This window comes from Schistocerca cancellata, chromosome 2 (assembly GCF_023864275.1).
Source record: "Schistocerca cancellata isolate TAMUIC-IGC-003103 chromosome 2, iqSchCanc2.1, whole genome shotgun sequence".
NCBI classification, from domain to species: Eukaryota; Metazoa; Arthropoda; class Insecta; order Orthoptera; family Acrididae; genus Schistocerca; species Schistocerca cancellata.
In genome coordinates, this window is record NC_064627.1 from 463337944 (window position 1) to 463359444 (window position 21501).

Genomic DNA, 21501 nt, shown 5'->3' on the forward strand with positions numbered 1-21501 from the left:
GTCGATGTATGCGCTGCGTCTAACGAGGTGTACACCTTGTCGGCTAATGAGATCAACAACGAGATATCTTGTGCGTCTGAGTGTGCCACAGCTGTTCTAACTGCCTCTGGCAACTGCACACGCCATACATGTTGCAGTGTTGTATCTGGCAACTCGGTGTCGTTGACTAAACTTCGCAGGTGCCGCCAAAATTCCGAAGGTGACTTATCTCCTCTCTTTTCACTGTGCAATACTTGCTGGATACGTTGTTCCACCGGCCGATGTAGTCACTCAATGAGTAACTGCTTAAAACGCGTATACTTTTGCATGGCAGGCGGCTGAAGTATTATATCTGTGCTGATTGTTGCTGTTTTATTGTCAAGCGCACTAACGGTGATCATAAATTTTGTCTCTTCGTTTGCAATGCCATGATGCTGGAAGGTCAGATCAAGCATTCCAAGCCACAGTTCAGGTTTATCAGGTATGAACTGTGGTGGGCGTAATTTCATCTTGCTACTGTTCTCTGTCGAAAGGCCATTACTTGATGGTGCAGAAAAATTCAACACAGTGTTTTCTTGTTCTTCAATGTCGCGTCGTAATTCCTCAGTGTTCTTTAGTAAAACGTCACGCCGATCCGTAACACTCGGTGTGCCACGCGGACTCGCCGATCTCCTGGTAGACGAAATTGAACTAGGCTGCATTTGTTCGTCTACAACAAAATTCTTTATACGGGGTCACCACTTTAGCCACGTACTACTTATTACAATCTTCAGAGAGACTCACGAAGTAGTTAGGCTATAATATTTTACTTTTTTATTGCAACAAAAAGCTCATATTAACATTGAATCAATAACAACGGAACTACTATATATAATCAAAGAATAAACAATCTGTCCTTTGTGCGCACACCCACAGAATAATGCTATCCTTCACTGTGCGTCTACGGATGTTCTGCTGGTGACTCCCACAACTTCCACAACTATGGCTGTGTTCAAAAGTATATGATGAAAGTGTCTAAGGGCTGTGTGTCAGTTGCTCACATGCATGTTTGCCGTCACTCGTTAGTGATTCTGAGTTCAACATTAACACATTCCATTGGATTCCTCATTAGTGGTGTATCGTAGCATTGAGTGAGTACTACAGTATACACACAATTGTGAAAAGTGTTCACAAACATTAGATACATAGCTCAGTTGCATAATTGACATTGCAGCATAATTACATCAAGTTATTGCAGTATTCGATCATACTTCGTGGAGCACTATACCTATCTCGAGTATTTTTAATCCCTACATATTTGAGACTCTTAATACAGTGGTCTTTAATGACCTTGACATTAATAGGGGATGCTAAAGGATTTCTTGGGTATCCAACTCCTTTCTACTACATTGACAAATTTCTTAGTGGAATCAACTAATTTGTATATATTTTAATAACATCATTATTGTGGGTATGAATTCCTGATGAAATCAGGAGATTTCAACCAACGGTCTAAATATTGTCAAGAAGTAGTTAATTATTTTTTTATAATTTCGCAAAATATAACACACGAAATAATGACTAGTTTTGGCTGTTCATACAACCATCTTCATATGTGGAATAATGAGCATAGCAGAAAATTGCTTAAAGGCAACAATTACTGAGGAGATAGCAGGAAAATATTCTGTATAGAATCATCTAAATAAATCACTGATATACCTATTACAAAGCAAGCATAGTTACAGCTGGTGAAATAAGGCTAGGACATGATGTCTGCACATCACCGTGCATTCTGCAATAAAATATTGGCTATACCAGTGAGCTACAATTCTAAGCATTCAAAATCGAAGAAAGTGAATAACTGACAGCATTACAAAAATGAAATGATGAGATGTGTTAATACAATATGGTTATAAAGTGCAGCTGCTCACAGAGGTCCACTCTGGGCTGCAATTGTCGTTTGCAGCAAAAGTTGGTTGATATTATGCGAAACCAATTTACGCTGGAAAAAAATTAGTTCCAATTTTGGCCACCAGGTGCAAGTCTGACACTGTGAATGCAAGACAGGCATAAAGAAATGTTTCCATGTGTAATGAAATAGGAATGGGGTGTGGGCGGAAAAGGTCACATCAGCGAGAAAGACACAAAGTTGATTTTATTATTGACTGCAGCTGGAACAATTTGCTCAATATGAGCAGTGGGGCCATTGACAAGGTGCTGCAGTGCCGTGTTTGCACTTGGTGGCCAGATTGGAACCAATTGTTTTCCAGTGTAAATTTTTTTCCCACAAACACACTGGCATATCTACCACGTTATGTTGTCATACTATAATAATGGTCCACAACTGACCTCAATGAGGAATATATATATCTTTTCCCCTTGCCCCGACATGGTGCCAGCTGAACATATAGTGCACGGATTACAGTTCAGCTGTGGTGGACTACTTGGGTGGCAGCTATGTTGGAGAGGAAGGGGGGGGGGGGGTGTTAGAAGAAGAGGAAGCCAAGTGGTAGGCAGATTGGGGGGTGGGGTGGGGTGGGGGGCTGAATAGCTATCAGCTCCGAGGGAGGCAGCTGGTTTGCTGGCTAAGGATGTGGGAGGGAGCAGTGACAGGTGCACAGTCAAGGCTTGTGGTGAACAGGTGACGAAGCTGGTGTGCAGGGGCACACAATGAAGATGGTGTGGAGAGGTGAATGGGGGGGGGGGGGGGGGGATAATATGACAGAGAAATCGGAAACTGTTGGGGAGATTGTGCAAAAATAGAGGGTTAATGGAGACTGATGCCAGGAGGTTTATAACTTCCATCTGCAGAGTTCAGAAAAGCTTGTGATATACAGAAGGATGCAAGTGGCACAGCTTGTGAAACAGCCATTGAGATTGACATGCATTTTTCTTGACCATCCACCTCTGAATGGGTTCCTATAGTAGGGGTGTGTGACAATATGACATGGGAAATCTGTTTGTGGAATAGGTTTGAGGATGGGGGGGGGGGGGGGGGGGGGGTTTAGACCCTGCTGGTGCAGGCCTTTGAGAGACCTTCAGCTTACTGGCCAAGGGAATTCTCAATACTGCAGATATGTCAACCACATGTGGCCAGACTAAATGGGAGCACTTCATTGGTATGGAAGGGGTGACAAGTGTCAAATTCAGGGACTGTGTGGGCTTAGTATGGACAGAGGTATGGAAGTGGTCATCAGAAAGGTGAAGATCTATTATGTCGAAGAAGGTGACACATTGGGCTGAGGAGAACCAGGTGAAAAAGATCAGGCTTGTAACTAATAAAATAATTTGAAATTGATTGCCAATTGGGTCGATGCGTTGCTACCCCGCCACCAGAGGTTAAATTTGTATTTGGCTCTTATGTACTTTACAGGTATGGTCATGCACTGTTGTTTTAAACCACTATCAAAGCATCAGTCTTTCATGAGGCACATTAATATAGCAGAGACAATAAGCAAAAATTTTATAATTTATATATTTAATGAAGTAAAGGAGATATTAAAGGGGTGATCCCTCAGGATAATGATGTAGCCTAACCAGAGGTTTAAAATTCACCATCACTTTATTCAGATCACTCACAAAGTTGCTTTGAATGGTGGCCTTAGACAAGCTGATATTTAAACACAGTAAAGAAATAAGAACTCAACTGACTGAATTCACAGAGTAAGTAGCACATTTGCAGGCCATAATGAATGTAAGCCAAAGGCATTATTAGTATACCAAATCATAAAAACTGAATTAACTTCCTAAAGTTCAGTAAGTTCATTCAACACTACATACAATAATAAATTTACCTTTCAAAAGTTCTGTCACACCACTAGCACACTAACTGTTAAAACTGTTACACTGCAGTATTTCTAACTCCTCAGTTGGTGCACATGGAAATAATTGTGTGGCCCAACACTTAAACTCGTGCAGCTCACTGGGCATGCAAACCTTATCCATCAAGACGCGAAAATCAAATGACCACAAAACGTGCTCTGCCCACCTATTTAAAACCTTGGTCATGTGACCAATCACTGCAATCAAGTAACTAACTTACAAATAAATCATCATTCTTACAATTGTGTGTTTTACAACCTTTACATATTTCAGGCATAGATTACATATACTTTTAGATAATTTGCAGTTTGATATTACATTATTACATCCTAAGCATTGTAGAATGACCAGCTTTTATGTAGACTCTGCACACATAAATGGAACAGATAAAAAATGTGTGAAGTTCATCTCTTTCTTTTTCCTGTTGCTGCTGCAGCACTATGCTGTTCAAATTGTTATCTGACAACATTAACTTACTAAATTCTCATTAAATAAAAAAATGGATTGAGGTAATAGGAAAAATAATTAATGTTGCTGCTAATCCGCAGTGTATGTGTGGAGAAAACTTTCATTCTCTCTCTTTTCTTTGAGATAATAAGTTATGTATAACAATTTGTGTTTCTGTTAGACGATATTATAAACATGGTCCTGTGATAGCTGCCTTCAGTATCTACCCAACTATGTGTCATATGTATATAAGTATTGTCTCTTTAACATCTGTTATCATTGTTATAAAAATTTTTGCATGTAACTGTTAGTAACTTTGTTTGTACTACCTTTAGAAGTATGGCAATAATTATAGTGTGTTTGTCTGTTTATTGTGTTTTCAACACTGTCGTTAGATTTTCTTTAGCATATCTCAAAATTGCTGTTTGTGTGTTCAGTGAATATTTGAAGCTATAAGTTTAGCACACTCAGAAACAGACCACATTGCTTGGTATACATAAGCATTCAGTGGCACACTTTACACAACCACATGATTTTCACAAAGACAGCACACACCAGCCTGCTGTACATGTACCCCTCCTCCTTTCATGGCTCTGTGATTCAGAATGCTGCTCTGTACCCACTTATCTACTTGGCCTAGCCAGTTCATGGCGAGTTGCCAGCGACATGATGCCTCAGTCAAACCCATCACCTTAGAATACCTTGCATAGCAGGCACAATGCTCGTAACATCTACGTCAGCATGGATACTCTGCAAATCACATTTAAGTGACATCAGAGGGTTCTTCGAACCACCTTCACAATCATTCTCTGTTATTCCACTCTCAGACAGCATGCAGGAAAAAACAAACACCTATACCTTTCTATGCCAACTCTGATTTACCTTATTTTATTATGATGAACATTTATCCCTATATAGGTCGGCGGCAACAAAATATTTTCGCATTCTGAGGAAAAAGTTGGTGATAGCAATTTCATGAGAAGATCCTGCCGCAATGAGAAACACCTTTGTTTTAACGATGTCTACCCCAAATCCTATATCATGTGTGTTACATGTGTGTCTTTGCCCTCAGTCCAGATAATGCAGTTATTGTCAATGAACCTGAACCAGACAAGGATTTTGGTGTTATGGGTAGCCAGGAAGGTTTCCTCTAGATGAGCCATAAAAAAATGGGCATAGAAGGGTGCCCATGACCGTGCTGCAGACTTATTCATATACATTTCATTCAAAAGTGAAGTAGTTGTATGCGAGTGTGTAACTGATAAGTCATGTGTGTGTGTGTGTGTGTGTGTGTGTGTGTGTGTGTGTGTGTGTGTGTGTGTGTGTGTGTGTGTGTGTGCGCGCGCGTATAATAAGTAATGCATGATTTGGAAAAAGAAACTGTTTTTCTAAGTGATCAGTGTAAGTGTCAGCCGACAAGCCACACACACCTGAATCTGGATTAAACACCTGCCTGCTCATAAAATTTGTTATTAAACTGAAAATTATTATGTTTCAGCACTAATTCTAGCAGATATCTAGGCTCTTTAATTTATGTTGCTGCAACTGATTTAAATTGATTTAAACTTTTGTTAATGATGTATAATGTTGTTACAGGAACACCGGCATTAAGATTTACAATATGAAAATATGCTACTCTGGCTTCACTTTGTACCAAGTTCTTGACTGCCTGGTGTATTCACTGTTGTTCTTGGTGTATCTTATGTTACCACACACTACTTAGTATTTTTTGTTTTTTGGGTGTCTGGTAGCATTTTAAATTTTTCTTGGACCAAATAATGTGTTACCATGTTTGATCCAACATACTCTATCATACTTAGGAGTACATGAAACCGGCACCACTACGGCATATGCAAAGTTTTTGCAAAGTAACATAGCTTAATGCAGTAATTAATTTCTGTCATTGGTTTCCCAGAAGCATCTCATGATTCTGGCAGTTATTAAATTATGAAATGTCATTGCTTTCTCAAAATAAATTAAGATACTATTGCACTTAAGGTAATGTGGCTGTTCACATGCAAAACATCTTCTGTTAGTTTCAGTGATTCCTCTGGGTAGGCTTTTAACTGAATATTTATATAAATTGCATGTTTCTGTTATAGTCACATTTGTAACTCGTTTGTTAATTATTTTTTGTACTAATTTGAGCTCATTAATACAGTTTTTTAATTTCAAGCTTAAATTTATCTAATCACTCACTGACGTGTGTATGCATTTGGGGATCAAAGGTCAAATCCTTACATCAGCAACAGCAAAAGTAAGTTACAGTGATTCAGTTTTTTCTCCATGCCTCATTAGCACCTGTTGATATTTTTGGCACATCAAACTCATTGAGCAACATTTTGCATTTGTGCAGGAATTTTCTGAACTTTTATCCTGACCAAATACAGGATGATGATAATATCTTGTCAGCGTCCATCTTATCAGCATCCATAAAAATTCCCAATCTTTTCATTGTCGAGTCTCTCAACTTCCCCAGATGCTGATGAAATGATGAGGAGGTCAACATTAGCACCCAGTCCTCAGGCTGAGAAAATCCCCAAGCCAGCCAGAAATCGAACCCGGGATCCAGAGGCAGAAACACGAAACCATGAGCTGTGGACCCGATTGGCAAGATTTTAGGTACCTCCCGTGAAGAAAAGGAGTATACCTGTCACAGGTTATCCCGTCATAATTAAAATGATCATGAAATTAATTGCATTGTCCACGTTTGCAACTTCCTTACACAAGTATTGTGTGTAGTCAAAATGATCAATAGTTTTAGACTCTTTTTGCTGTCAGTGTCTCACCTATCTATGTTAGATTTTAATTCCAGTATCAATTTAGTGCCTCAGTGATAAAGTGCCAGACTACAAATCCAGAGGTATTGGGTTCAATCCCTGATCAATCATAGGACTTTTATCTATTACTTATCACTTCTTTCACCTTTGGCAGCATTTGTAGATGTGAAAAATGCTGAGTTACACCATGGTTTGGAATCCATTTTAAACTGTAGTACCCCGTAACTGGCTGGATCAATCAGTGAAAAGGTTGGAGGAAGGTAAGGGCATACTACCCAGCAAAAGGACCATTATAGTAAAGCACTGTGTATTCAAAACAATCTTTGGATTGATGACAGCTTTACTTTCATGAATTCCTCTATAATGACAGAAGACATTTTCCATCAATGAGTACCGTATTTACTCGAACCTAAGCCGCACTTTTTTCCGGTTTTTGTAATCCAAAAAACCGCCTGCGGCTTAGAATCGAGTGCAAAGCAAGCGGGAGTTCTGACGTCGAATATATGTACCGCCACACAGGCATGCTTTGTAGGCACAAAGATAAATACTGGCGCCAAAACCTCTGCGTCGGTAAATAAATTAAAAAAAAAAAAAAAACGGGGGGAAGACGAGCTTTTTTTCTCCGCCCCGAGTTTCGACCACTGCATTCTCATACATTATCCAACGAAGTAAATATAAATTCCGTATTGTTCATCTTCGAATGTAGCAGAATTACAATTTACTACGAAAATCCGACTGGCAAGACTGTTTGGGATGTTTGTCAATATGGCCAACTCTACGTTCTGAATTTTTTCCTACCTGTGAGAAGTGATAGTTGCTAATAAGAACCTGATGAAAAGTGAATCACATACAGTATTCTCTTCACCATAAAAATAATACGAATATAAACATTTTGCCATGTATTCTTTCGTGTTTGCTGCTATCTCATTTAAATTCTGTCTGCCTAATAAACTACGCAACTAGGGTGAGACAACAGTAAACACGGAAAAATATACGTATTGTGTCATGTTTATATTCGTATTATTCTTATACCTGATAGTGATACAGTCAGAAATGAAGCACGGCAACTGACTATATTTTTAAATCTAAGATGACTCTAATTTCTGTGCAGAATTTGATGTACCAAAGAAGCGGCCGCAAAGATTTTCAAACGGAGAAAAATTTTCGCCTAACACTCGTTCAGAACATGTTCTATCATACACAGTCTATTATTTGGTTCTTGTTGATCATTATCAAAGAAAGCAGCAGCGTAAGTAACAACAAATAGCATTCTCTTGCCATTGTTTCGCTAATGAGATGATTCCTATTTCTTTTTTTTTAAAAGCGGCGATAGCGCGCACAAAAGCAAGTCATGCTGCGAGCGACGACAGGCCGTAAACATGCACTATCAGAATGCGACAAACAATGCATGACGCAGTACAGTAATGCATTTTCAGCTTAGAGTGACGTAAACACGTATAACAAAGAGAACGGCACTTATCAGATCAAAGCAAAATAAGCAATTGATTCAAACCAGACGACGCACGTGAAAAAGAAAGGGTACCCGTATAAATACGGACAGAGCGTCTGACGCACAGCAATGGCTACCTGGTAAAGCTTAACTGCTAAGCTTACGACTCGAACCAAACTACTGTAGGGTATCGTCGTTCATTCGACCTAAATTGTGTCTCATATTGCAATGGACCAACTTTGTTTCGATTTGGAAGTGCGGCGTAAAACTTTTCTTTCCCCTTGAATTTCGAGTCTCAAATTTCAGGTGCGGCTTAGATTCGGGAATTTTTTTCCCCTTTATTTCGAGTCTCATTTTTCAGGTGCGGCTTAGATTCGAGTAAATACGGTATCACAATGTGCAGCAACATTCCACCAGCAATCATCCTCAACTAGCAATCATCTGGTGCCAGAGGAGTAGGAGTGGGTCATAATAGCGTTATTTTTTAGACAATGTGCTAATTTCCACATTTATTGCCATATCAACTTTATATCCAAATTCCTTAATAACCAATCTCCTTATGCTGTTATTAGAATATCATATTCTATCTATCCGATATGAATGACACTGTTATTGGTATACTTTATGAAGGAAAATGGGAACAACTGTAGTCTCCAGAGAAATTAATTATTATTTTTTCTTATAGCAGATAATAAATAACTAATGATGGCTCTCTTTGGTTCTTTTTGTAGAAATAGTAAACAGCCAATCGGTTGGAAATTGTAAGTTCTGTTAAAACTGTTTTACCATAGTTTCAACATTTATGAAAGTGTCTTCTTCAGAAAGAAATATAGGCAACTGGATTAAATGTGAGTAATAATGCAAAATTTCACGTCATAATAAATTAAAATATGCCCAACATGGTTGTTGATATAAAGTATTTCACCACCAATGTACATTGATGAGGAAATACCATAGGTTGTTGTCATATAGTATTTCCTCAACAATGTACATTGGTGAGAAATTACTATATGACAACAACAATGTTGTGCATGTTTTAATTTATTGTAGAGATGAAATTTGATATTTGGCTGATGCCTTTCAGCTATATTTTAATGTACCTCTGCACAGCATGTAAACTAATTGCCTATATTTTCTTCTGAAGATGTTTATATAAATGTTGAAACCATGTTAAAGGGGTTTTAATAAACGTTCAATTTGCAGATAATTGACTGTTTACTGTTTCTGCAAGAATATTTCATTCTGCGGTTGCTTCTCGAGCTGTGTACAAAATTTTAAAATAACTTTTTGTTCCCTTCCACAGGTCTGCTGAATGCGTTACAGAAATTTGGGCTTCATCATGTAATGGATGGCTATATTTGTTCATCATTTGTTCGTGAGCACCTTCCAGTCCAAAAAGTACAAAACTATTACTATGACTGTGCCTGGCGTTTAGCAAACTGGAATACTGATATATATTTTTCTGACGCGTCTACAGAATGTTTTCAAGTAGAGAGTGATATTCAAAAAGAGTTACATCTTGGAAGCTACGAGAAATATCATTATTTGGCTATGAATGCTATCCAAAACTTGGATGAAGATGGCTTTAAGAAGAATTTGCGACATGCACGTAGTTGTGTAGTAGAGTCGTTAGCTCATGCTAGTCTTGAAACTAGCAAATTCCTCTATACAGTACTTTCACAGTTAAGAGCACTACAAGAAATGGAAGATTTCTTTGAAGTTATAAGTGAAAATGATTCTAAAAATGTTGATCATCTTCTTAAAAAGTGGAATCAGCAAAACCTCATTCAGTGCAATGACTTTGATAATGTAGAGCCAATACTGACACAGAGAATTGTAATGTTGAAGACCAGTGCAAGGAAAGGATTGGTCAATCCATATTTTCAGAAAGTGATTGTGAATTTAAGTCTAGACATAGCAGCACTTGCAAGAACTGAAAAACGTTTTCAAGTAGCAGCTCATTATGTTCAGTCTTTGTCAGCTATGTCCTCCCTGCCACCTGAAACAGCTGTTAATCTGAAAATTGAAGAAGCAAGATTATTATGGGACAGAGATGATAAAGAACTGGCTCTATGCATTCTGAAAGGATTGCTCAGTAAACCAGGAAATAGCAAAGGAAAGTGGCATGCATTGTCACTTAAGTTGTATGGTGACTGGATGGTAGAAACAAAGTCTGAAAATGCACAAGTAATTATGAGTGATTATTTTTTCAAGGCTCTAGAAACACTAGAAAGCAATGAGAATGGAATTACTGAAACTAAGATAGAAACATATTGGTCAATTGCTAGTTTTGCTGACACTCAGTATCAACAGCTTAGCTGTTATTTCAAATCAGCTGAATATGAAGTGAAACAAAAGTACTTGGAGAAAGCATTAAATGATGTTGAACGTTTAAAACAACAAGCAAGAGAGGGTGGTACCTTGAATGAAGATGAGAAGAGAGCATACAGAATGCATGAGCGCCAGACTCAAATTGATCGTGCAGAAATTGCAAACAGAAGAAAGGAAATGGACATGTATCTTACAACAGCCATAAGGTAATTATTGACTTAATGAATTATCTAAGTTTATAATAATCAGGAGCACCCATACCGATGGGAAAAGGGATCACACACACACACACACACACACACACACACACACACACACACACACACACACACACACCAAGCTCTCATGGAAAGAAAAAAAAAATAGTGCATTCAGGTGTTTTCTTTCAAGAAAAGATTTAAAAGGCAGTATTACACAGGTTTTCAACATGGGCAGATCTGAAATTTTTCATGGCTACTTACACGTCCCCATTCATCTGCCAAAGTATTAAAAAAACAGCATACCCCAGATCTATTCCTCCCCCCCCACCCCACCCCCCGCCCCCTCCGCCCCATTCCCCTCACTACAAACTATTGTATAGGCACCCTTGGTAATATATTTATGTTGAATATTGCTGTGATTTTGAGAATTTTCTTTGTAAACTTAATGATTCACATGTAACATGACTATTTGGAAAGATACCCTCAGTGTAGCAAAGCAGTTGAAGTCACTTAATAAAGATAAGTCTTCTGGTCCAAATTTTATACTAGTTTGGTTCCTTTTGGAGTATGCTGATCAAATAACTCCGTTTTCAGCAGTCATATACAACCACTTGCATGACAAAAGATCCGCTCCTAAAGACTGGAAAGTGGCACAGATTACACCAATATACAAGAAAGCAAATACAAGTAATCTGCTGAATTATAGACTGTCATTGTGACTTCAATTAGTAGCATGATTTTGTAAATACTGTGCTCCATTGTTTCGAAATACTTTGAAGAAAACAGTCTGTTGACACATAACCAGCATGGATTCAGAAAAATGTTATTCTTGTGAACCCAATTTGCTCTGTATTCACATGAACTAATGAGTGTTATCAACAGGGAATCTCAGATTGATGTCATATTTCTAGTTTTCTAGAAGGCTTTTGGCATTATTTTTCGCATTGGGTTCTAATCAAATTGTGTGTCTATGGAGCATAGTCTCAGTTGTGTTCATGATTTCCTGCCTGAAACTGCACAGTTTTTAGTAATTGATGGGAAATCATTAAGTGAAACTGGAGCGACTTTTGGGGTTCCCCAAGAAAGTTTTATGGACTGTTGGGTGTTCTTAGTCTATAGAAACAAGTTAGGAGTCAGTCTGAACAACCTCTTAGGTTTTTATAGGTGATGCTGTTGTATACCATACGTTAAAGTCATCAAAAAATCAGGACAAATTGCTAAATAATTTACACAAAATATATGCATGGTGCATAAACAAGAAAAAAATTGAGAGGTCCTCCACATGAGTACCAAAAAAATTCCGTTGAATTTTCATTACACAATAAATAACAAGAATTTTAAGGTTGTCAGTTCAACTAAGTAGCAGGGGATTACAATTGCAAACCACTTAAAATCAAAGCATCTCATAGAAAATACTGTGAGGAAGGCAAACTATATTCTGTATATCCTTCTGATGAAACAAATTTAGACAGTTGAACTTCATCATCAAATTCACTGTTCTGTCAGTCACTTATCACACTTTTACTGCTTGCTTCACTATTTTTGCAGGATGTTTCAATGTATTCCTTATCACCCCATACATCTGGCCACAAAAGAATACATTCAGAATCACCCTAAGCACAGCATTTCAATCATCTAACCTTGTTTACACATGTACACAATTTTAGAAGCTGCCAAATCACTGCAGTCTAAATATTTTTAAATGAAATCATTCCACCTTAGGCTGTTAAAACAATGGTTATTGTGATTGCAATTTCGACATATGTTCATTCTCAAGCTTTATGGGATGTTGTAATCCACTCAATAAAGTAAAGCTGTGACATGTTGTTCAAGATCAGTTGCATGTGGTGGTGTGAATTTATCTGCAGTTCCATATACCATACACTTTATAAATCTGTATATGGAAGATCAAATAAATTCATACCACCACATGCAACTGCTCTTACACAGCATGTCACACCTTTATATCATTGATCCCATATGCTTGAAAATGACAGTGTTGAAATTGCAATTGCGATAAATCGATGTTTTAACAGCCTAAAGTGGAAAGATTTCATTTAAAAATTTCATGAAGATTATGGACCCAGTCATCATCAAACTTATGCTTTCTAAATATTCATTTTACAAACAAACCTACTGAAGAAGGCAGAGAGAACACTGAAATAATCCCAGTGATACTAGCAGAGTGTAGCATATAATGTAAATGGGTCATCTGATGAATTATGACATGAAAACAACCAAAATACTAGGTTGTGTACCAGAATGTAATATTTTATTGAAGTCGAGGTGGGTGACAGCCAGATCATCACAATACTAAGACAAAAACAGTTAAGGAATTAACCATATAGTTACTATATTGATGTATGCATCGTGGTTACTGTCATTTCTACAGCTGTTCGTGGCTTAACTTTGAAACAGTCTTAAGCTTCCAAACCAAGTATGGAAACATTCGTAGCTAAGCAGGAATCATCTTTCAGATTAGTATGAGACCTCTGGCTGTAGCGAGCTCCGCTTTAAAGCTTATAAACTCTTTCCCATATTCCTTTATTCATGTCCATGACGCATTTTCGCATAACAGCTTTCACACCAACTCTCTGATAAATGCTTGACCATTTACAAAGTGACATTAGAATGTACATGGTACTGTAAGGTAATGGATGCTTAGTTTGAGGTTATGAAAAGCTCTTCGTGGCAGTGGTCTTCAACTGGTGTCCCAAACCTGCAACTGTTTTTCAAATTGCTTGATTTTTTAATGTTTATATTTACCCTACATTCTGAAAGACATCGAACACTATTCATAACAATTTTGCATGTTCTTTTGAAGTACATTGGCTACTTTGGTAAATTAATTACATACATTTAAAGCTTCTCTGTTGGGTCAGCTCCCTGTGGTTGCTCGATGGCTCATGTAAACACCCAACAGTCATATTAAAACTTGAAGTTAGAGCTTTAAGTTCATAGAGCCTATCAAAATTATTCTTATTACATGTATCGAGCATCCAGTTGCAGTGTTTTATGCCTATGCTACCCATGCTGATTGTTGTTCCCTATTATGTACTGTGAGCAGTGCTGCATGCACTAATGAACAAAAACATTGTGAGAACTACCCGTCATGAGATCGAATGCCACTTTGTGGTGTTATGGTCAAGTGGCACACCAAGGAGAGGATATAAGCAGAGGAGAGACGAATCAGGGAATCATTCCAGCAACAATACAGGTTACAAATGTGGGAATCTGTCAATGTAAATGGTTTTGACAGTGGACAGATTGTTAAGGCCCAGTACCTGGAAATGAGGAACTGTGAAATGGTGAAGCTGTTCGCATGCTACCTGTCATGATCATCTATAAAAAGTGTTTCAAAGTTTCTTAAAACATGAGTATATATGACAAGATGTTTGATTCCCATGCCCCTTCATGGAATATGAAGGTTGGAGGCTTACCTGCTGTGGGGCAGATCTGACAATAGAGTGCAATGCTGCGCAATCACAAGTGTTCTGGAGCAAACCGCTCAAGATGATGCATTGTTGAACATAGAGCCCTGCAGCAGACAATCCATAAGTATTCCCATGTTGACTTGACATTATTACTTATGATTGCATTGAATATGGGATCATCAAGACTGGACCATGGATCAGTGGAAATTTGTCGGCTGATCACTTTATTACAGCAGGTCAATGATCATGTACAGAAAAGCAGTCATCCAGTTGCATGGCTGTGCAAAGCATACACTATGTCACAGGAGCAGGCCAGCAGGGGCAGTACTATGCCAGGCTTCCATGGAACCTGTGGTAGTAATCGAAGGCACCATGACAGCTTTGGACTATAGTAATACAGTTGCAGATTATCTGCCTTTCTTCGTGCTTGATGTCTTCCCTGATAGCAGTGGCATGTTCTAGCAGGATAACTGCCATATCATAAGATCAGAATTGTTCTTCAGTGGTTGGAGGATCAAACCAGTAAACTCACATTGATGTCTTGCTTGCCAAATTCACCTTACCTGAACTCTATGGGACACTTTTGGGCACCAGCTCTGGGCCCACAAACCAGCAAGACAAAATTTACAGGAATTGCATGACCTCTGCATAGGCATCTCGTGCCACATGCCTCTAGAAAACTACCAGAGACTAGTGACATCCATACCATGCAGAATCGTTGCTTTATTGCATTCAAAGAGTGGAACAGCATACTAGTAGTCATAACGTTTTGGCGCATCAGTTTAGTGGAGCTGTGGCTTCTGTTGTTCCTAGTGAAATATTCGTCTTGTATGCTATGGCTTCTCACCGGTTGTTTTTGTTGTTGTTGTTGTTGTTGTTGTTGTCGTCGTATAGCAATGAATTGGTGAAAAAGTTTGCTGTACTGTAGCCCTTCTACCCACTGTTTCAATCTGTGATAGTCAGTGATGTCCCTGGTATCAACGTGAAAAGCTTATTCCAGTCATATTAGCACATACGGTCAGTTGATTGTTATTAAAATGTTTTAAGCATTTCTGAGAAATTTACATTAAAATGTTTTCAATAAAATATTTGTGGTGTCATAATTGGTCTGATACATTTGTGTTGTATAAAAAGCTATTTCTTATCATGATTGCTTCGAATAAAACTCAAAGGAAGCTAAAACTTTCCCCCGCCCCACCACTTTCCTCCTTCTTCCTCTTCTTCAATAAAAGAACATTGACAGATTCCCACATTTGTAACCTGTATTGTTGCTGGAATGATTCCCTGATTCGTCTCTGCTCTGCTTATATCCTTTCCTTGGTGTGCCACTTGACCATAACCTCGAGCAATTAAACAGAGAACCGACTCGTGGAGATAACATCTTGGACCTACTGATAACAAACAGACCCGAACTTTTCGACTCTGTAAGTGCAGAACAGGGAATCAGTGATCATAAGGCCGTTGCAGCATCCCTGAATATGGAAGTTAATAGGAATATAAAAAAAGGGAGGAAGGTTTATCTGTTTAGCAAGAGTGATAGAAGGCAGATTTCAGACTACCTGACAGATCAAAACGAAAATTTCTGTTCCGACACTGACAATGTTGAGTGTTTATGGAAAAAGTTCAAGGCAATCGTAAAATGCGTTTTAGACAGGTACGTGCCGAGTAAAACTGTGAGGGACGGGAAAAACCCACCGTGGTACAACAACAAAGTTAGGAAACTACTGCGAAAGCAAAGAGAGCTTCACTCCAAGTTTAAATGCAGCCAAAACCTCTCAGACAAACAGAAGCTAAATGATGTCAAAGTTAGCGTAAGGAGGGCTATGCGTGAAGCGTTCAGTGAATTCGAAAGTAAAATACTAGGTACCGACTTGACAGAAAATCCTAGGAAGTTCTGGTCTTACGTTAAATCAGTAAGTGGCTCGAAACATCATGTCCAGACACTCCAGGATGATGATGGCATTGAAACAGAGGATGACAAGCGTAAAGCTGAAATACTAAACACCTTTTTCCAAAGCTGTTTCACAGAGGAAGACCGCACTGCAGTTCCTTCTCTAAATCCTCACACCAACGAAAAAATGGCTGACATCGAAATAAGTGTCCAAGGAATAGAAAAGCAACTGCAGTCACTCAACAGAGGAAAGTCCACTGGACCTGACGGGATACCAATTCTATTCTACACAGAGTACGCGAAAGAACTTGCCCCCCTTCTAACAGCCGTGTACCGCAAGTCTCTAGAGGAACAGAAGGTTCCAAATGATTAGAAAAGAGCACAGGTAGTCCCAGTCTTCAAGAAGGGTCGTCGAGCAGATGCGCAAAACTATAGACCTATATCTCTGACGTCGATCTGTTGTAGAATTTTAGAACATGTGTTTTGCTCGAGTATCATGTCGTTTTTGGAAACTCAGAATCTACTATGTAGGAATCAACATGGATTCCCGTCCGCCGCTCGTGGTCTCGCGGTAGCGTTCTCGCTTCCCGAGCACGGGGTCCCGGGTTCGATTCCCGGCGGGGTCAGGGATTTTCACCTTCCTCGAGATGACTGGGTGTTTGTGTTGTCCTCATCATTTCATCATCATCCAGGAAAGTGGCGAAATTGGACTGAGCAAAGATTGGATAATTGTACGGGCGCTGATAACCACGCAGTTGAGCGCCCCACAAACCAAACATCATCTCAACATGGATTCCGGAAACAGCGATCGTGTGAAACCCAACTCGCTTTATTTGTTCATGAGACCCAGAAAATATTAGATACAGGCTCCCAGGTAGATGCTATTTTTCTTGACTTCCGGAAGGCGTTCGATACAGTTCCGCATTGTCGCCTGATAAACAAAGTAAGAGCCTACGGAATATCAGACCAGCTGTGTGGCTGGATTGAAGAGTTTTTAGCAAACAGAACACAGCATGTTGTTATCAACGGAGAGACGTCTACAGACGTTAAAGTAACCTCTGGCGTGCCACAGGGGAGTGTTATGGGACCATTGCTTTTCACAATATATATAAATGACCTAGTAGATAGTGTCGGAAGTTCCATGCGGCTTTTCGCGGATGATGCTGTAGTATACAGAGAAGTTGCAGCATTAGAAAATTGTAGCGAAATGCAGGAAGATCTGCAGCGGATAGGCACTTGGTGCAGGGAGTGGCAACTGACCCTTAACATAGACAAATGTAATGTATTGCGAATACATAGAAAGAAGGATCCTTTATTGTATGATTATATGATAGCGGAACAAACACTGGTAGCAGTTACTTCTGTAAAATATCTGGGAGTATGCGTGCGGAACGATTTGAAGTGGAATGATCATATAAAATTAATTGTTGGTAAGGCGGGTACCAGGTTGAGATTCATTGGGAGAGTCCTTAGAAAATGTAGTCCATCAACAAAGGAGGTGGCTTACAAAACACTCATTCGACCTATACTTGAGTATTGCTCATCAGTGTGGGATCCGTACCAGATCGGGTTGACGGAGGAGATAGAGAAGATCCAAAGAAGAGCGGCGCGTTTCGTCACAGGGTTATTTGGTAACTGTGATAGCGTTACGGAGATGTTTAACAAACTCAAGTGGCAGACTCTGCAAGAGAGGCACTCTGCATCGCGGTGTAGCTTGCTCGCCAGGTTTCGAGAGGGTGCGTTTCTGGATGAGGTATCGAATATATTGCTTCCCCCTACTTATACCTCCCGAGGAGATCACGAATGTAAAATTAGAGAGATTAGAGCGCGCACAGAGGCTTTCAGACAGTCATTCTTCCCGCGAACCATACGCGACTGGAACAGGAAAGGGAGATAATGACAGTGGCACGTAAAGTGCCCTCCGCCACACACCGTTGGGTGGCTTGCGGAGTATAAATGTAGATGTAGATATGATAAATAATATTTGCTAGTATCTACTGTTCTTAAATAGAAATGTTTTACAAATCTTTATAAGCCAGCTTCACTGGAAGAAAAGACTCGGTGAGAATCTGAATGAATTTTTTCATCGGAGGTAATACGTTCTACGAGATTAGACAAAATCAGCAAACGCTGATAAACAATTTAAAGAGAAAAAAATTATTTGTCATTCCTGCCCAAAATTCAGGTAAGTAGTAGATAATAATGGTGAAGGAATCATTAAAACAAGAGACAACTAAATTATGTCAGTCAACCAAGTGATCCAGGAACCTCAAAATAAATTTCAGCCAGCAGGTTTTGGAGTTGTCCCTGCATGAGATGGAATTCACTAACAGTGTTATGGTTTACCAGGCAAATAGCTATCACAAAGGGAATTGACATGAAGACATAATACACGAAAGTCCAGAACCTAACTGCAGAATAGAAAAGAATAATAGAATCATCATTTTGTGATGCAAAATTCATGATACATTGTGAGAGAGAGAGAGAGAGAGAGACCTTTAGCCTTGGACTCTGTGTGTGTGTGTGTGTGTGTGTGTGTGTGTGTGTGTGTGTGTGTGTGTGTGTGTAAAATTAATTAATGAGAGCAACTTAAAGCATATAGCTCAACAAGATGAATCTGCAGTCCAGTTGCTGTCATAATTTAAATTATATCACAGGTACCAACAATTTTTATCACAAGCTGTAATGAACAAAAAATTTTGTGAAAAACTAAGTTGCAAAACAACAAAAGCAGTTCTTCAAGCATTTCAAGTTTTGTGGGTTCAAAGCAGCTATGGGAACTAAGTAGTAATACCACAAAGGAAGCAACACATTGAGAAGATGTCTTCTTGAAGAACTTGTAGCAAAAATAATTTATTTCATCTGATTATTTTCTAGTGCACTTACATAATGCATTTGTAAAACCTCTACTCCCACCTTCCCCCTCCCCCTTATGTATCTTTTTCACTTCTTCTTGTCTATTATTTAAGAAGTATTAACTACTTTTTGTTCCATTTCAGTAACAAGTTATAAGCCAACAAAGACTCCATGTGACGTACATTTTGACTGTTCATAATGAAGTATCTGGGTTATATACACTTGTGAAAATGTGAAAGCAGGGACTCCTGTGCTACCTTGCAAATTAATTTGGTATTGTTTCTGTAGATGTTATTTCACTGTTTCACGTATAATTAAGATAACCTCAAGAGTGTGTTGTTACATTAAAAGAACTGTGTGTGTTACAGATACTATATTCTGGGTCTGGAATGTGATGATACACATGATTTACAAGTATTTCGAGTGGCTCATTTGTGGTTAGAAAACACATTACACAATGACCTGAATGCAGTCCTGAATGAAAGTCTATTTAGAGTGCCAAGTTATAAGTTCTTGCCACTCCTTCCACAATTAATACCACATATGAGTCACATGGAAGATACTTTCTCCACAAAAATTAATATGTTAATAGGTAATTATGAATGTATCATTGATAAAACTTACCTCACTCAATAAAGAATAAGAAACTAGTCATACTGGTAACTGAAAATTGAACATAATCTCTTCTAAAGAACATCTGAATTAGTATTAATGTATGATTTTATTTGACTACAAATAATCATTTGACATCTTTTAACTTCATCAACATTGAAAATAATTTTATGGTGTGTCATTCACCCATTACAGAGCAATGTGCTGTCGACCATCCGCATCATTCATTGCAGCAGATATTGGCTTTGTCAAACTCACACAAAGATAAAGAAATCTGTGGAGTTGACATGCAGTCAGTAATATATGAGGTAAGTTTTCAGACAAATGATATTCCATAAAAAGTGGCTCTATTCAATTGCTTCTGTTATTGTGTTTTTGCTAAATTTTGCAGTAGTCAACACTACAAACAGTTCTTGAAAAATGAATGACTTTCCTATTTGCTTGCCAAAAACAATGAGCTTTTCCTTTTAAGTTGTAAGAAACAGTTTTTGTTGTGGTCTTCAGTCCGGAGACTGGTTTGATTCTACCCTATCATGTGCAAGCTTCATCATCTCCGAGTAACTACTGCAATCTACTTCCTTCTGAATCTGGTTAGTGTATTCATCTCTTGGTCTCCCTCTATGATTTTTACTCTCCATGCTTCCCTCCAGTACTAAATTGGTGATCCCTTGATGCCTCAGAACATGTCCTACCAACCGATCGACTCTTCTAGTTAAATTGTGCAACAAATTCCTGATCCTCCAAATTCTATTCAGTACCTCGTCATTAGTTTAGTGATCTACCCATCTGATTTTCATAATTCTTCTGTAGCACCTCATTTCAAAAGCTTTTATTCCCTTCTTGTCTAAACTATATACCATCCATGTTTCGCTTCCATACAAGGTTATACTCCATACAAATACTTTCAGAAATGACTTCCTGACACTTAAATCTATACTTGATATTAACAAATTTCTCTTCTTCAGAGACGCTTTCCTTGCCATAGCCAGTCTACATTTTATATCGTCTGTACTTCGACCACCATCCGTTAATTTACTCCCCAGATAGCAAAACTCATTAACTACTTTAAGTGTCTCATTTCCTAATCTAATTCTCTCAGCATCACCTGATTTAATTTGGCTACATTCCATTATCCTCGTTTTGCTTTTGTTGATGTTCATCTTGTATCCTCCTTTCAAGACACTGTCCATTCCATTCAGCTGCTCTTCTACATCGTTTGCTGTTTACAATGTCATCGGGAAACATTTCTTCTTCGTGGATTTTAGTTCCTACTCAAAATTGTTTCTTTTGTTTCCTTTACTGCTTGCTCAATATACAGGTTCAATAATATCAGGGACAGGCTACAATACTGTCTCACTCCCTTCTCAACCACAACTTCCCTTTCATGCCCCTCGACTCTTATAACTGCCATCTGGTTTTTGTACAAGTTGTAAATCGCCTTTCACTCCCTGTATTTTACTCCTGCCACATTTAGAATTTGAAAGAGAGTATTCTGGTCAACATTGTCAAAAGCTTTCTCTAAGTCTACAAATGCTAGAAATGTAGGTTTGCCTTTCCTTAATCTATCTTCTAAGGTAAGTCATAGGGTTAGTATTGCCTCGAAGTGTTCCAACATTTTAGGGAATCCAAAATGATCTTCCCCGAGGTCGGCTTCTACCAGTTTTTCCATTTGTCTATAAAGAATTCATGTTAGTATTTTGCAACCGTGACATATTAAACT

At 38.6% G+C, this 21501-nt stretch overlaps 1 protein-coding gene across 1 annotated transcript in view; it reads left to right on the forward strand.

Moving 5' to 3' along the window:
• Window positions 1-21501, forward strand: part of LOC126161971 (serine-protein kinase ATM) — a 481619-nt gene that overhangs the window by 371324 nt on the left and 88794 nt on the right. The window contains exons 34-36 of the mRNA XM_049918161.1: window positions 9761-10994; window positions 19538-19761; window positions 19977-20089. Of these exons, the coding sequence (XP_049774118.1) occupies window positions 9761-10994; window positions 19538-19761; window positions 19977-20089 (1571 nt within the window). The remainder of the gene's footprint in view (window positions 1-9760; window positions 10995-19537; window positions 19762-19976; window positions 20090-21501) is intronic.